Consider the following 17,556-nt stretch of genomic DNA (forward strand, 5'->3'; position numbering starts at 1 on the left):
TGCTTATAATAATGGCTTACATGAAATCAGTTCTGTGGTGTGTTTATATCTTGAATTTGCTTTCATTCAATGCACAAACAAATTGATTTACTATGGTAAGGATGCTTGAGTGCATGCTCGCTGATTTAATTAAGAAAAAAAAGCCCTTCTATGAGGTATCCTATGAAGCTAGCATAAAGAACCAGGGGTTTGCATAATTACCTGTGTGCTCTTTATCAATGAAATGTTTTATGTATGTACTGAGTTTAAAGTTTCGCAGTATTTTTAAACTTAGTCTGTCAGAACCAAGCAAAGTATTTTTTGCATTTAAAAAAATGCTGAGGGAAGTTACCCATTTACTGTGCATTTGTAAATGACTGGATAAGTTCTCTAAGGCTGTGTTTTGAGCTCTGCCAGTCTCTGTGGCTGGAGGCATTATCCAGTCAGTAGTTTCCAGCAGGGAAGTTAGAGCAATAGGCCTGCATTAGGTTCCTCCCTGTATGTACATTTGCTCCCTAGAGAAAGTTTCATGAAATCTGTTAGCTTTCTTTGTCTATGCTGCCTGTTACCTTCCTCTTGCTCTTCTCTCACAAGTCTCAGAGTCACAGATTATGCTGGGCAGGAAAGGACGGGATCATCAAGTTCAGCCCCTGGTCCTGCACAGGACCATCCCCAAGAGTCACACCACACGCCTGGGAGTATTTTGTTCACCTACTAAGGGACTTTAACTTCCAGACTTGAAAAATAAAAGCTAAATTGAGGATAGGTCAATTACACTTTTTTTCCTGAACAGAAGTACTTCTAAAACAAATTTTTATCTCTTCCTGCTCATCTCTCTGTGAAGGGTGCCTGTGCTTTAGATCTTTTTCCCATGTTTTTGTTAGTTTTGAGTTTGTAAATGATTTATGATTGGATAGAACAATTTGGTAAGTAAATTATTTGTAAAAATAAATACCATAGTCCTATGGATGATATTTGGAGTGCCCCTACAGGTTATGTTGTACTGATTGTATAGAAACTTTCTTGCATGTACAAAATACCATGTTGCAGTCACTGCCAGAGAACTGGCAGAGGTTTGCAGAACATAAGCTGTTACTGAATTTGGCTCTTAGTGCAACTAGGCCTAACACAAGGACGGACGCATTTAAAGACAGGGAATTTCAGGAGACTGCCTTTCTGCATGTTGTTTGTGGGAGATTCTTTTTTGGTGAGGTTTATTTTTTAAGAGATACCAACCAGTTTTAGGTTTTATAGGGAGTCCTAAGCATGGTCTTAGTACTGTGACTAAATACCAACAGCACTGCAATTAAGATCTGTGGTAACATTTTACCAGAATTTTGTAGAACAGGAGACTGTTTGGTGATGAGTTAAGAGAGGTTTGTCACCTTTTGTTTTTATCAGTGGATTGTTCTGTAGCAGCGACTTATCTTTGTGGCCTGTTTAACACAACTGTGATCCTTTTAGGAACAGATTTGAGAACCACCTCCCCCCTTTGATCCTATGTAAAAAGATACAAATATAAATAATGTAACATATTGTCCTGTTTTGATGTTTTCTCAGTTATACTTGGGGTTTTAAAAGATTTGACCTGCTGTTATAATTTTCAGATCTTAGATGACTTGTGTTTGAGGCTGTGGGAGAAATGTTCTTTTGAGTATTCAAATGCTTATGAGATTTTCTGCTAACCCAGAGAATAATTTTTACAGAGTGGCTATGTGATGATGTCTCTTTACAACAGAAACTAGAAAATAGAAACATGTTGTTGCTGCTGCATTTTCTTTTCCTGTTAGTAATGGCTTGCTATTGTGTTAAAGAAGTCCCCAAACAACACACTTTCCTGGAAATTAGGTCTTGTTGGTTTTCTTTAGTTGTCAAGATAGTCCACTTTGTTTTTGGGCACACAGCTATTATGTGAAGGTCTTAATTTTACTCGTCTTTTAATTTTGTTCCCCCGCTTTGATATTTTTGCATTTTCCTTCATGTGTGTATTTTTTTCATGTGTTAGAAGTGGTATGGACAGCACCCAGACATTTTTAATACTCCATGGAAAATGCCTGTGCCATTCATGTGCTGAGACCTGCCAGTGAAAGCAGCTCCAAGAGCAGAAAACCTGATGCCTCAGATCTGCTGTTAGGAACCAACAGTGTAGCAAACACAATTGCTCTGCTCACATATGTAGTATTTCCAAATATCCTGCAAAGTAATAGGTCATGGCCCCAAACTGTAAGGCTGTTAAATGTGAGTGCATTTTCAGTTAAAGCATGTCAGCACAGGTTGGGTACAGCAAAAAAATCAGTGACCTGTTATTTTTTTTTTTTTACACATGCTTTGTATGCAAAGCTTCTATTTCAAGTTTCATGATTCTGGAGAACTGTTTCTCATTTTATTTATCTCTAAATAAATCAAATGGGCAAAAACTTGTAAATTGCAGTGCTGTCCTACTCAATGGAGCTCTTCCTTGTACCTCTTATCAATTTATAGTGATGAGTTTATTTTCTGCTCTGTTTTTTTTTTTTTTTAAAATCGATCACTGGGGACTGCATATGCACCTTAATTTAAAAAATGCAATGGCAATTATTTATGTCTTCTCTCCAATGTTAGGAGAAAGAAGTTAAATCCAGGACACCTCTTTCCACATCACTGCCCTAAGGAATAAGTCTTTTTGTCCGGCAGGGAAATGCTGGCTGAGTTCTGAGCAATGGCACAGCTCAAACACTCACAGCTGAGTGCTGGGTTTTCCTGCATGGAGGAGTTGATACCTCACTCCCTGAAGATGGTTGAGTGCAGCAGACTAGGCAGGACAGAGAGCCCACATTTTCACTATCCTGAACAAGTGTTTCAGTCATTTAAGAAATGCAGATGACATTTTGTCTCTTCAGTGCCTTGAACTCTTCAGTCTCTTAGCACTGAACTTGGTGCTCTCAGAGTGTTTTGGGGCTCACCTGAAGTCTGGCTCATGTCTCAGTCCCCTTATGGGGGCCTGGTAGGGGAATAAATAGACAGCTGTGGTGTTTGAAAGTCTGAGGCCTGGGACAGGGAGCAGTTTTCTCAACTTGGGCAACTTTGGCAGCATCTCTGCAGGTGTGCAGCAGAAGCTTCTAGGCTAGGAATGAGTCTGTCAGGGGAACACACAGCACTCGGGCACCTGAGTTTTGGGGGTTTTGGGTTTGTCATTTAAATTCTACAAAACATACTTTTGTTGTTGGCTTTTCCCCCCCTCTATAGCGACAGTGAGTGGCACAGAAATTGCTTGTGGGGGGCACTGCTTGAGCTGTGAAAGTTGATGAAAGGAGAGGAAGGACCCAGTGTGCCCCTCTAATTTTTGCATGAATTTGCTGGAGTGTGAGTTAAAAAAGCAACTTTGTGTACTTCTGAACACAGTACATTTGCTGTACATTTATTTAGACATAATTCATAACTCATTCTCTTGACCCTTACCATCAATACCACTGTATTTTGTTCAGCTGTGACATACTTGGTTATTCATAACTACTAGCTGATAGCATAGCCATTATGATTTGCCTCTTCACTTAAACAGGCGTGAGTTTGTTCTTTTCTTGGAAGTTTTAGTGTTAATGTTTAATTTGTTCTTCGTTTCAAAGGTTCTGAGGAAAAAGCACTTGAAAGATGTGCATCTCCAGCAAGTGTCTGTAAGAAGGTTTGCATCGTTCAATCTCTTTTCAATAGAAGACCAGAATACAGAAGAGGAAACTGGGACCTGGGTTCAATATAGAAGCATCTTTTATCCCAAGTACAGTGTATCCTTAAGGTAACCACAATTTAAGTTTTAAGTACCTTCTAAGACCTTGAATGGGCCTCAGATATAAAACTGATCAGTCATTCTGCCAATGTTTTGTGTAACTAGGACATAGTTTACAAATAAACTGATAAATGTTATTTTTAGATGTTTGTTACAGTAAGCAGCTTGTCTGACTCTCTGGTACATTTCACTGAAGTGGCAGAGCTTGACTAAAAATACTGATGCTTGTAACTAAAACAATGCAAATACAAGCATGTATTTTATATTTTAATAGCTTTTTATTTTTACATTCTTCAGTTATAAATAGGATATAAAAAAACTTGAACATAGTTATTTATGGTCTTAATAAAAATTTTTATGACATGTTATTAATAATGTTCTAAAAGGTTTTTGGTAATGATCTGTATTTTATTCAGTTTTCTTCTTAGTGCTTCATTTAAAATATGGAAGCCAAATTCCTAAAAAACAATTTATACTTAATGAAGTAATCTTTGTTATATCGATATATTGTTATATTTGGTCTTCTTTTCCACGTTGTTTTGTATCTATCATACTTGGTTTGCCTCAGGAGATTTCCAACAGTAACTTAAGAATCCCTGAATTGATACTTGTTCAGCACCATCTAATTAGTCTCTGTAGGGAGATGATTTTGCATTCTTCACAGTGGAAGGTATTCTGGAGAGCCCAAATCAAAAAGTGCATTTTTGTTTACCTGGAACTTTAAATTAAAGTCAAGCTTAGAAATTAAGATCTAACGCAACAAGTGACCATCATTAAACTGCAACATATTTGCAAGGTTTTAAAATGAACTCATGAGAAAAAAACAAACCATGCTAAAGGAACACAACAGCACTACATGCAGATCTTTTTAAATTTCAATCTGGATGTAAAATAAAGAACAAAATTATTTAGAGCTTTATAAAGTCCTAATATTCCATTTTCCAAGCTTACACTCTGTGATGTCAAAAGGAAACTTTTCCACTGGAAAACTTCTGTTAGTAATAAAAGTAGGTGCTGTGTTTTTGCATGTATAGACTTTTCCTGTAAACCACCAGTGAATGCTGTGGATAATTCAAACCCTGGCAGTCTACATAATACCTTTGTGCAGTGTCCCTATTCCTTGTTTCTAGGTGTTCAGAGGCACACTGGGGATAGGAAACACAAGGTGTTTAGGTAGAATTTGGGCTGAACAAGGCTGCAGTCCCTTACAGTGCAGCCCTGAACTCCTTTAGTTCACTGTTGTGGCTTGCAACACTCACTGTCACTTGATTTACTTGCTCTGGAGTTTTAAGGTGGGAGATGAGCTAAGGTTCACCTGTGCTGGCAGTACAGAAGCCAAGGGAATGTCAGGCTGAGCCTGCTCTGGCATTTATGTGCTTCTGTTTCCACCACTTTGTGTCATCATTTTATTTGCCTAATAGTGGTTTCATTGATAATAGGACACAGCTCAACTATAGACTTTGAACAAGCATGTTTATTTGTGAGTTATTTTATTGTGTTTCTTTAATCTTGTTCAGTGGAAATGTACAGTTTCTGTGCTGGAGCAGTCTCATACCACCTTTCCAAAACCGAATATTGAGGAGAATATGGATATTGTCTTCTGGTGGGGATTTTTATTTGATGTTTTCTCTGCATTTGTTCCTTTCCAAAAGATATTCAGTGACCTCTAAAAATAGTAATCACTGATCATTTTAGGAATAATGATCAGAACTTGCTTAGTCTTACACTTCTATATTAAAATGTTTTCTCCACACTGAGACAGTGACAATACATAGAGTATATTTATTATTTCAGAATATTGCAGGAGGTGAAGAAGGGAAGGAGAAAATACTGTGTTTTTTGCCAAGAAGATATAAATAGGCTGCAACAAAATTTACTTTACCATGAGTTGATGTTAAATAAAGTTTCTTCCCTGTTTTTGCAGAAGCAGTAATTTAGGGGGTCAGCAGAACAGTTTAACATACATAACAGAGCAACAGTTCTTCTTGCTGAAGCATACATATATAGAAAATAAGAAATCTTGGAGTAAGCATTCCTAGACCTTTGAGAACTGATCATGTGTTCGAAACTTAAGGATTCTCTGTATGTCTGACAGTCTTCCCTTGGTTTTTCTGTATCCACTGGCAAAATATTATTTATAATAATATTAAACAGCAGAAACAATTTTAACAAGTTAACAAGAGCATTATATTAACAATAACTTCAGTCAGGTAAATCCAGAGCAGCATGCTTGAATAGGAAAGCCTTTTTATATCTTTTTGTCAGGAAAAAAAAAAAATGTTACTATGGCCCCTCTAAAATCTTGACAAAAGTGCTTTGGAATTTTCATCTACATTTGTTTTCCTTATGCATTAGCATCTTCTTGGAAAAGCTCATTGCGTATGTTCCATGTTAAAAGGGTTGTCAGCTAATATCTTGACGAGACTAAATACTTAAGAAAGTTCATAAGGTTGTTAGTGGCTTTTGGCAAAGAGTATAAAGGTCAAGCTATATCAGTTCAAGGGCTGTCAAAACTGATCAAATTGTATATTCAGATATGCTATGACCTAGCTGGAATTACTGCTCTAAAGGGGCTTGGGACCAGTTTGTCAGGCAAATAGAAGCTTTTGTAGGAACTACCAGTCATGTGTATGCTTTATGGAATTTTGTTGGTTTTGCTGTTTCTCTAACTAAATTCAGGCTGGATTCACATCTCAGAAAGAAGAGCTTATGCCGTGTTTTTCTGTCACTAGTTTATATTTTTTTACATGGTTCTTAATAACAAATCTTCCAAAACAGAAAGTCAGAAGTCCCAGTATAAGGCAATTTTCAGCTTCAAAAATTTAAGCTGAATTTAGGTGTGATTTTTGACTAAATCCTTGAAGTAAAACATCATCGACTCATTTTAAAAATCCCCATAACTTTTCTGGTTAAAGAGTGACCTGCAGTGTGCTTAATGAAATGCAGATTCATAATACATGGTGGGAAGTGGTCTCTTGAGGTTTGTTTAGGTACTAAGGTACTTCACAGTAGCTCCGGGGTATCGAAGGGACTGTCTGGTGAGTGTGGGGTTTTGTTAGCAGTGAAAGGTGTATCAAAATGAAATTTCTTGTGTTAGAATACAAAGCCTCATTTGATTAGCATAGTCTCCTCTGAATTTGTATTGTATTTGATGTTCCTACACACTGCTTCCTTGTCTTGACGATGTTAATGGAGCTTTAGCTTTCCTGACCTGAACCCTGGATGGTCAGACAATCCCTGTGTATTTCTCACATGCTACTTGACTTTGCTTCCACACTCATAGGTTTCTTTTTGGTGTTGGAATTTGCCCAGGAGCTTCTTGTTCATCCACGCAGGCCTCCTGGCTTTCTTGTCTGCTTCCTCTTTGTCAGGATGTGTCGTTCCAGAGGTGATCTTTGGATATTAGCCAGCTTTCTTGAGCCCCTCTTCTCTCCTGTGGTGTTGTGCCAAACAGATCCCTGAAGAGGCCCAAGTCTGCTCTCCAGAAGTGCAGGGTAGCAAGCTTGTTGTGCACTCTTCTCACTGCCCTAAGGATCTCAAACTCCACCATTTCATGGTCCTGGGGCTGCCAAGATTCCCTGGAGATTCACATTTCCCCTCAGCCCCTCCTTGCTGGAAAGAACAAGGTCCAGCATAGCACTTCTCTTTGTTGTTAGTTCCTCTTGAAGAAAGAAGCACTTCAGGAACCTCCTCGATTTTTTATGCCCTGGTGTGTTGTTCCTCCAACAGATATGGGGGTTGTTGAAGGTCCCCACGAAGACCAGGGCTTGTGAATGCGAGGCTGCTCCTCTTCCTGTCCGTAGAGGGTTTCGTCTGCTTGGTGTCCCTGTAGCAAACCCCCACTACAATGTCACCATTCCCTGCCCTGCCTTTAATCCTCACCCATCAGCTCTCGGTTCCTCCTTGTCCATCCCCAGGGGGAGCTCCAAGCACTCCAGTTTGACATAGACAGCACCGCTGTCTCCACATCTCCCCTGTGTTTTTATTCACAGAACTTTCAGGTGTGTTTGTTAGCTTTTTTCAAGTTCTACTTAACTGTGGCAGTATTGCTGTTAAAAAATTATGCATATGCTGAATATGAGCTTTCGAAGGGATAGGATGATACATAGCAAGTAAATAGAACTATTTAAAAATATTTATTTGATACTGCCTTGCTAAATCCTTGTATTACTCATCAGGAATGTGCTTTTAAATTTGAATTTTGTATGAATAGTTTTAGTAATGAAGTGATTATAGATCATAAAGATGCACTGTATGACTGTGGAGATGGTGCCTGCCTTTTAGACAAGAAAATTGTTCTTTTATTTGAATTAAAAAAGGAGCAATCAATATCTTCAAATTTTCTATTTCAGGATATGGATTTGCTTTTAAATTGTAGGCTCATTTTAAGAAAACAGTGCAGAAATAAGTTATTTCTGTGGTAAAATATTTTCCATTGATCAGTCATTTGCTGTTTCAAGTACTAAAGTGCAGAACTGAAAAGAACCATGTCAGCAGGTTATAGGAAGGGTTAAATCTTTGTAAAAGGTGTTAAGTGTACTTTGCAAGATGTCATGTCTTTATTCTGAATATGAATGAACCTATAGATAAAAATATGACAGAAACTATTAGATGATTCTAGACCTGTGGTTTAGAAATGAGGGGCATGCAGAGACACCACTTGTCTGTGGCAAGCAGTGTGTTAGAAGGTGGTATAGGACTGAATTCCATTGGCTGTTCCTCTTGGATATTTCTGCTAATAACATTTTGAATTTTTAGTGTATTTTTGTTTTAGGGATAGAGACTTAAAAAGTGAAGGGAAATGAATTTCAAGGAATACTGCCTACTTCTTAGGGGCAATTTATGTGGATATGACAAACTTGCTTTCTTCCATTTATTCCATGCTAAGAGACAATCTGTAAATTTAGCAGCATAAAGGGTTGGCCCCAGGAGGTGGAAATAGAGGAAAGAGATGAAAAGTGATTTGACAACATACTTTATTCACTGATCAAGCTATGATTGTTCCATTATGTTGCCCAAGATGTGTTTATTTGTGAAAAAGAATTATAGTCAAAGAAGCTTTGTTTTGGTTTCTTGCTATATTAAGCTGTGATCTAGAACTGGAGTGACAGAAGAGTTGACTGTTTTTGCTATACTCTGGCCCAAAAAGAGCATCTGATCAGATAGCAAAGTTTGCAGTAACTCTGAGGTTCTTAGTGGGCCACAGTGACGGTGATATTCACCACTTTTTGTGAAGTACCTTTGACAGTAATATTTTACCATTATCCCATCTTTTTCACAAATGTACTTTTGATTTGTAAGTAGGTTAATAGTGTATGTTGATGTGTTGTGTTTGGTTTCTTCCCTTTTCAATATTATGGGGAAATGTGTTCTATCTTAGCTTTTGTATGTTTTTAAAGTGAATATAGACACATACTTACTTGTGTTATTTTTCATCAGTCAGTTTAAGAATAATATAAAAGAAAAGAAGGAACCTACTTTTCTTTCATTATGGTTGATGAAAAGCATACCTTAATAGGGACCTATTGAAGGATTTTTTTGTACTATCCACAGCTATTTTTATATACATGTAAAAGTCTGCCTCTTGTGTTGCTTGAATTGGAGAGGAAGGAACATTAATATATTTAAAGATTGATCTCACTCTCTCTGACTTCATCCAAAGTTGATTTATTTGTAGACCAGAGTCAGGAATTCTGCTTTGCTTTTTATCAGGAGAAACATGAATTGAATTAGTTTATTGTTCATAGATTTGTATTCTGTTACTCACTGCCTCAGCCATAGAAATTTTTGCCTATTGTAGCTTAGAGACTTATTATAAGAACACTGTGAATCAGATTAACGACGCCAGCCTGAAATTCACTTTTTCCATGATGCTTACCTGTGCTTTTTTTGAAGTACTTTGTTGATCTCACAATCTGAGCTTTGAACTTCTTTGAATTGTATGTTCTAAAGCACTGAATACTAATATTCTGTATTTTGAGATACCTGTGGAAATTTATGGGAGTTTAAGGGTTGGGTTTTAATCCCAAGCTTCTGTGATTCCTTTCCTTGACTTTGATAATTCAGTGCACAAGACACTTAAGACTCTCTGTGTTTGTCAGCTGCACTGTGGAAAGCTGTGATGGTGACAGGCACTCGTGGAAAACAAATGTTCTTTATCTTGGCAGTTTCCTCTGGGTTTGGTGATGGAGGAGCAGCTGATGGGATGGGACACTGAAGCAGCAGCTGTTGCAGAACTGCTGGGGATGTATGTGCAGGGCAGTGGATCCCAAACTACAAGCTCTGTTTCTTAGGTGCAGGACTGAGTAGCACACTATTTATGGCAGAATTTGGGGTTAGAGACCAAACCCGTGTTTGTTTACAGGTGCATGTAACTTTTAGACCCTGAAGTACTTAAATTGTATTGTTTTCTAAACCAGGACACTTCACTTCCGTTTTTCTTTCTTCATTCTGTTGAACTACTGGTACTAGACCTACTACATTTTTATCCTTACCTTTGCTTCACTTGGAGAGTTACATGATAAATCTCCTTTAGATATGAACTATGTACATAAAGAAATTGAGAGGGGGAAAAAAAGAAACCAAAACCCAAGACTACCCTGCATGTCAACAGAGATTAAACTACTTTGCTTCCTCGGCATCTCCCACTAGAGAGCTGAGACGTTCACAGTTGTGTAAGAGCCCCCAACAGCCCCAGACATAAGCAGTTACAAAGTTTGTAGCATTTTGAGTCAGCAGGGGAGAATTTAAAGGGCAGCTCTGTGGCTGGCAGGAGTACCAATCCTGTCTCCTTTCTTGTCACTTCCCTTGCACCAGCTCTGTTGCATGGGTTGTCCAATTTGATGGAAAACAAACTTGCAAAAAAGAAATACATTAAAAATCCATGTGGTTCATCAGCATTCTTGTAGGCTTCCTCTACAGAGAAGACGTAATTTTGCTGTTTTTTTATGTAGCTGGGAGAAGAGTATTAATGTCCAGTTGAATCTTTTGTAACATCTCATATATTTCTTTGTCTCTGCTCATAAGCTCAGTTCAGTTTGTTAACTTGATTTACATTTGATTTTCATTTTTGTGAGAATTAGTCTAGTTGCTGTTTGGTGCTTCTCAAAATTTAACAAGTTAATGTTCCTTATTTAATCCTTAAGCTTATCAGAAGCTATAAATAGTGGGTTTTTCACAATAAGTATGCAATTTCATGTTTGCAAAATGATTGAATTTTTTCCCCATTCTTACAGCAATCTTTCTTCAGAAAAGAACAGCTGAGAGAATGAGAACTAATTTTGTAGGTGCTAAAATTCTTGGATTTATTGCATTTTTTTAGTGTTTCAAATTAGTGTGTTCCCAAATATATGTTTCCAAATATAGCCTTAGGAGCTATATTTGAAACATTATTAAGACCCTATATTTTCATATTTCGCTGTCTTGTTGAATTGCTTCTAGATTTTCTTTAAAGTGTTTGTGAAACAGCTGTATGATCTGTTCTAAAGTGTAAGACTAATACTTTGTTCATTTTGGGCTTGGATTAGTTTGGAGTATTTAAAACAAGATTAGATACTTTTTTACGTGTGCGCCACTGCACATTTAAAGGCAAATCTTAGGTAAATGTTTATTCAGTTTTGGTGCTTATTCTTTCTGCTGCTTTCAGTGTTTTGCTCACTGCAATCTAAAACTTGCACTTGGTGTATGAAATTTAGGTAATTAATTTCTTATCCCCACTTTTGAATGTTTATTTCACATGGGTTGTGCAAATGTAAAACCAAAGAAAATGCAGTTCACTGAACATATTAATCTATTTCATCAATAGCTTTAATTTAATTAAATATTCTTGATTTTGTGGGAGAAAACAGGAATATGCATACAGCTGCAGTTCAAAAATACTCTTTGGGTTTTTTTCTTTCAAAGAAATTGCTTTACCAAAATTCCTCCTTTTCTCTATGTGACTTCCACAACTAAATAAAAATTGATGTTCCTTGGAAATGGTTTCCTCCTGATAGTAGTTTCTGAGAAACACATTCCCCAATTCATGGATTTCAGTACTGGGATTTTGAAGACTGATGATTGTCCCCTTGTTTTCCCCCTGGTGGCTACAGCAGCACCTGTTTACTGCTTCACTGTGAAAGAGGGTGGTGAGAAGTGAATGTGTTCAGTGAATCTCTTTTTTGAAGATGGAGGGGTTTTTTATGGTTTATGTGTCAGTAAAGTCACTATTTATGTTTTCTTCCAGATTTCACAATGGCCTCTTAAATGTTAAAGATGTTCTTACAAGTTTTGACAACACGGGAAATGTCTGTAAGTCATTGTTTATTTAAGTACAGTGCTATGCTGATAAAAGTCTAACAGTACCAATATAAAACATTTCTGTATGAGCCCTCTACCATTTCATTTAGCTGGGAATCTCCATGACTGTGGTCAGAGTTACCATAGCATTACAGTTTTGTGTAGCACAGTTGTTTGTGTTGGATGCACCCTGAAGTTCTCCCAGTGCAGGTTATTTTTGGTTGTGGCTGTGGTGGGAGCATTAGAGTGACCGGACTGGATAAAACATTATTTTAGCCCATTGATTTGTGTTGGCCAGGGGCCAGCAGTGGCTGTATGAGGAACAGCAGTGAAGGAACATGGGAAGCAGCCAAGGGTACTTCTAGCTTGGAGAGAACAAACTCGAACCAGAGAAACACAAAAGAAAGCCCTCAGTCAAATTATGAAATTCCTCCTAAATAATGTTTTGGATCTGAAAGCATGAAATAAATTCAAAAAGTGAAGGGGAAAAAAGTGTGCAAGAAAAATGTACTGTGGCTATTAGATATACAGACATCACTTATGGCTTAGGACATGCTGGATGTTAGGAGAGTTAATGGGGCAGGAGGATGATATGTTTGTCCTGATCTTTCACTCTTGTCTAAGCATCAGTTACTGGCTGCATTAACCTGAGGCAAGATGAGCTGTAAGTGGGCCATCAATGTCTGACCCAGTATGGCTCTGCTTTGGTATACTTATTAATGAAATTATCTATGCTATTAATGGACTTGAATCAAATTGTGGTAGATGGTGGAAACAAAGCCGAGCAAACATATTGAAACATTTTTGATGTGATGAGTAATTACTGTTATATAATTAACATTTAGAGATACACATGTAATTGTTGTTTGGTTATTCTGCCTTATGTTTCAGGCTGGTTTGTTTGTTTTCAAATAGAGTTGGTAATGTTTGCCAGATATTCAAGAAATATATACATATTTCCCCTTCCTATCAAGCCAATGATGTAGAAACTGTTTTGATGTATGTGTTTTATCTAAAATTCCAGGCTTAATATTCTAAAGCTATGTTTCAATAAACTTTAGTTCATTATATAACAACTTCAGCATTTATTTTGAACAGCAGAGAAAATACTTTCTCTGTGTGCGTGTGTGTCCAAAAGCGCTTCAGGTAATGAATCAGGACAGTGTAATATGGTAACACGATTTCTTGCTCTTTGTATGGGTGCTGAGTTTGTGCTCAATCTACACAGATTTCCTTGTTAACACAAAGAATTCACTCTGCTGAAGTTTTCATATGCTTTCCTATTGATAGATGTGCTGTCAGCTCTTCTGTTAACTTCTTCCAGTATTTCAGCTACTTTTTTATTGATTACAGATGGTAGAACAAGACTTACACTCTTAATAGGCACACCACCAGTGCTAACACAGGAGTAATATGACATTTGTAGTTCTCACTGTTTCTCTGTTTATACAAAGATTCACGTTTGTCTTTTTGGGTTGAGAATTGCTCTGAGGGTTCATGCTGTGGTATTATATATAGCGTTTGCCAAGTCATTTCCAGATTCACTGCTTCCCCATTTTTAAATGTCTTTGTCTGTAAGAATATGTCTGTATTGATCTACTTATTGCTGATTTATGCCTGTTTTACTGTGCACTCTATATTACACTCTATTAATGTAACTGTAAAATTATTATGTTCTGGCAGCATGCAGTACTGGCTTGGAGTGTAATAATCACACTTTTTTGCTACCACCTGTATGGAATAAATATTCTCAGTATCTAAGCCAGAATAATGATGTGTCTGTCACACCCTCATAGTAAAGTTCCCCCAACCATGTGTTTACTGAGCTGCTCTATTTGGGTCATACCTGATGGAATTTCTGTGCACTCCCATTATCCCTTAATTCGAATTGGCTCTTTCTCTGATCTTTCCTGTGTATTTATTGACTCTTTTTGTGTTAACCCTCTGTGGAAAGGATGAGGGTGTTATGTTGCCTCCTTTTACCCCCAAGGGTAACCACTGCTGTCTTTCTAAAATTAGGTTGACTGTTTTTAATAATTTCTGTAGTGTTCTGCAAGAACTTTTTATTATCAAATCGTAGTGTACTCTAAAAAAACTCCAGATATTTCTGAAACGGTCTTTGATAGTATCAAATATTTATCCTAATATCTAATACTAATGGAGCTAGCCAGAGCTGAATGTGCTATCACAGCAGCGTGCTCTGTGAGGGGGATGCACTGAATAATTACAGACTTCAGTGCTCTTTTGGGACACACTGCATAGCCAGCATTTGTTTACTGGCCACTAAATTTCACTTAAATTACTTGGACTGGGTTACCAGAAAACAGGAAAATGTTTTAGTGCTCCATGTGTTTGTTTTGGTTGCCATACTGAATATTTATCAGCAAGATTAATGTTTTTTTCTAGAAGTTATTAGGTTATGGAATAATTTTGTATTAAACAGAATACTTGTTTTTAAACATAATCATTTGTTTCAAATAACATGTTCTTTGTGGTTTGGAGGGAGTTTTTTGGTTTCTTCTAGTAAGTCCATTCTGTTAAAACAAGCTCTTTCAGGGAGCATTTCTGTGGTCTTTCTGTTTCCCACGTTGATCTCTGTGCTTATGGTCTATGACAGCCACATCACTGTATACCATCAAAAGAGAAGTGGTAGAGCAGACCCCAGTTAATTCCACTGTCTCCATACTCCCAGTAGGTATCAACTCAGTACAAGATGTGCCACTAGCTGGCAGCATTATATAAAATATCAATAAGCAGCTTTTGAGGAATACTTGTGACTGCTTCCAAAAGTGCTGCCTTACACCAGGAAGAATTCTGGATAGAAGGGGAGCCAACTACAGAAGCTGTCAATGGTGTATTGCAGGGTCCCAATTGTTAACTCTGAAAATTGCCTCTGCACAATGGCTCGTTGAAACTTTGTATTTGTATACCTGCACCTGTATTCTGTCTTTTGCTGAAGGAGTTCTGAAGATGCATTTGCACTGTAGGATTGCCATTGTGAATAAAAAGTCACATTGTAAGTTGCAACGGGTTTTCACTTTCTTAGAAAAGTGTGGAATTTTTTTTCTCTCTGCTCATCCTTTGTGGGAGAGTGGTTTCCACATGAAAACTCTAAATGAATTCTCCACACAGACAGGATGCAGTGCTAAATGCACTTCATTCAGCTTTAATTCTATGCATAAACAGGAGGCAGGGAAAAGAGGGCTGGAATGAAGGAAAGGATCAGTCTGTTCGTTTTAAGCAACAATATGCCATCTGTTAAAAAGAGGGTACAACCTGACACCGTCTCTAGTCCTGAGATAGTCCTTTAAAAGAACTGATGGATGCCAGGCAGAAGGTTTGGTGGTGCCATTGTGGGATAGCATCAGCTGGCCCCCGGAACCACACACCACGCTCATCCTGGCAGAAGAAATTGTCCAAAAATTAAGGAAAATTCTGCAAGGATAAACTTTTGAGGGTGTCTCCTTCCCTTGCCTTTTCAAGTGGGAGAAAGCAGTTATAACTGAAGTGCTTATATGACTCTGTCTTGGAACTAATCATTGCAGAATATGTAAACATTTAAATTAGGTTAAATGATTGGGGTCAAAAATTTGCCTACAGTCTAAGCAAGCTACAGGCTGTATAAAGGAGAATTTTAATAAGCGAAATACAGTGTATTTTCAAATACTCATCCACTATGATAACACTGATGTTATCACAGAAGCAAGATATTCCAGAATGCTCAAGTAGTATAAAGTTGAAAATATAATACATGTAAAAGCAAAACATTTTCTTGTAAAATGTACATAGCATTAGTTAATAATTTCATTTTCAAGAAACAACATATTCAACACATGCTCATTTTATTTTCTGCTTGGCTGAGTGTACAATTATATGTTTTAGAACTAAAAGAGCAGCAGAGGGTGCTACAGTTACAGAGCTGCCCAGGCACACACTCCAAAATCTTTACTCCTATAGGCGCGTAGATCCTGTAAACACTTAAGCTTTTCATTTGGGATTGATATAAACAGGATGGGTTTAAATTCTGTTGCCTCTGTTTATAGAGGAAAATAGCTAATCTATGTGAAATCCAGGAAATGTAGAATTACATACTTATTTCTTGACTTTTTTATTTTAATAGTTTAATTGGTGGAAAATGTTGCATCATTTCATGAAAACATAGTGTCTGGATATAGCTACTGTTACAAAAAGCTCAACATTTTTAGAACTGTTTTCGTTTATGCTAATTTTACATTTAGAAGTTCTAGTCTCTGCAACAAGTGTTTTTGGAAAAATTTGTTGTTTGTGGATGGTTTTTTAATATGTTTCCAAAATAAATAAGCTAGCTAAATTGAAGAATATTTTTGCCCTTCATATAATATTTTTCATGAAAATAATATAAGGCAAGGATTTTTTTTCTTAAATTTCAAGTTCACATCAAGGGTTTTTGGAAACACAAATCAAGAAGAAAACAAATTATTGTTCTCTTTAATTTTCACCCTTTTTTGAGTTTATATTAACTCTAAAATGATACTTAAAACTGGCAATTATCCAACTTTATTTAAAATTTACTGAAGAAAAATATTTAAAAATCTATTTTAAAACAAAGAATCCTTTCTTTTATCTGTTCTCTCAAATAACTAAAGCAAGAAGGATATCTTCTTTCTGTTAGCATATGAAGATGGGTTTAGAGAGCTGCTTGTTTCTTCAGGGCTCTCACTGTGTGCCTCAGATATCTGAGCTCGTCAGTGGAGAGATGATGGCAGCTACTGAATGATCATGCTTGGAAGGATAGATGCCATAAAGTTACCTGGGGACAATACCCAGATGACATCCTTTATGGCAGCAGAGGTGCTCCTGTATTTCATGGAATGTTACCTGGAATCAACCAGGGAGTAGAGTGCAGTTTTCAGATGCTGCTGTGGGAGTTTCCCACGTTGTTTTGAATAAACATCACCAGTGGTGAAAAGCCTGCCAGCTGGAATATGCTTCCTGTGCCTCAGTCAGTATTCTCACCTGAAGAAACTGCCACCCATTGTCCTCTGAGCCTTCTCTCATTCCTCTGGTGTGGCAGTCTGAAATTATTTACCATGTCAGAAACTCAGAGCCCTTTGGAAGTCTTCAACAAAAAATAAATTGTCTGGAAGAGTGTTTGGATAGCAACGATACGTGTCGTTTTGAATGAAATATTGTATTTATGATACCTACAATTTACTATTCACTATGCAGCTTCCTTTTAAATAAAACATTTCATGATCAGGGTTTAGAAAAACCAGCTGTTTCCTCCCTCCCTGCTTCATCCAATTCACTTCAATGATTCAGTTTACAGCATCATCCCAAACAGTCACGTTGACATAACCGACATAAGGCGTATGGAATGGAGCAGAAAATAAGTATATGGAGAGAAGCAGGCACCTTTAAAATTACTCTTGCTACCAGAATTTTTTTTATGAGATTGTTCTCTGATGGAACATCAGTGATTTTGTGTGTTGTAAGTACTGTCCTGAAATATTCAGCTTTTCCCCACTCACTAAAATCTTCTGTTTATCAGGAACCTGTGT

The 17,556-nt window shown here is 37.2% G+C and overlaps 1 protein-coding gene across 2 annotated transcripts in view; it reads left to right on the top strand.

Moving 5' to 3' along the window:
• CAMKMT (calmodulin-lysine N-methyltransferase) overlaps positions 1-17,556 on the top strand; it is a 212,994-nt gene that overhangs the window by 2,021 nt on the left and 193,417 nt on the right. For both annotated transcript variants that reach the window (XM_063390809.1, XM_063390810.1), the window contains exons 2-3: positions 3,582-3,748; positions 11,964-12,028. In XM_063390809.1, coding sequence (XP_063246879.1) covers positions 3,582-3,748; positions 11,964-12,028 — 232 coding nt within the window. The remainder of the gene's footprint in view (positions 1-3,581; positions 3,749-11,963; positions 12,029-17,556) is intronic.

The sequence above is a fragment of the Prinia subflava genome, chromosome 2 (assembly GCF_021018805.1).
Source record: "Prinia subflava isolate CZ2003 ecotype Zambia chromosome 2, Cam_Psub_1.2, whole genome shotgun sequence".
Taxonomy (NCBI): domain Eukaryota; kingdom Metazoa; phylum Chordata; class Aves; order Passeriformes; family Cisticolidae; genus Prinia; species Prinia subflava.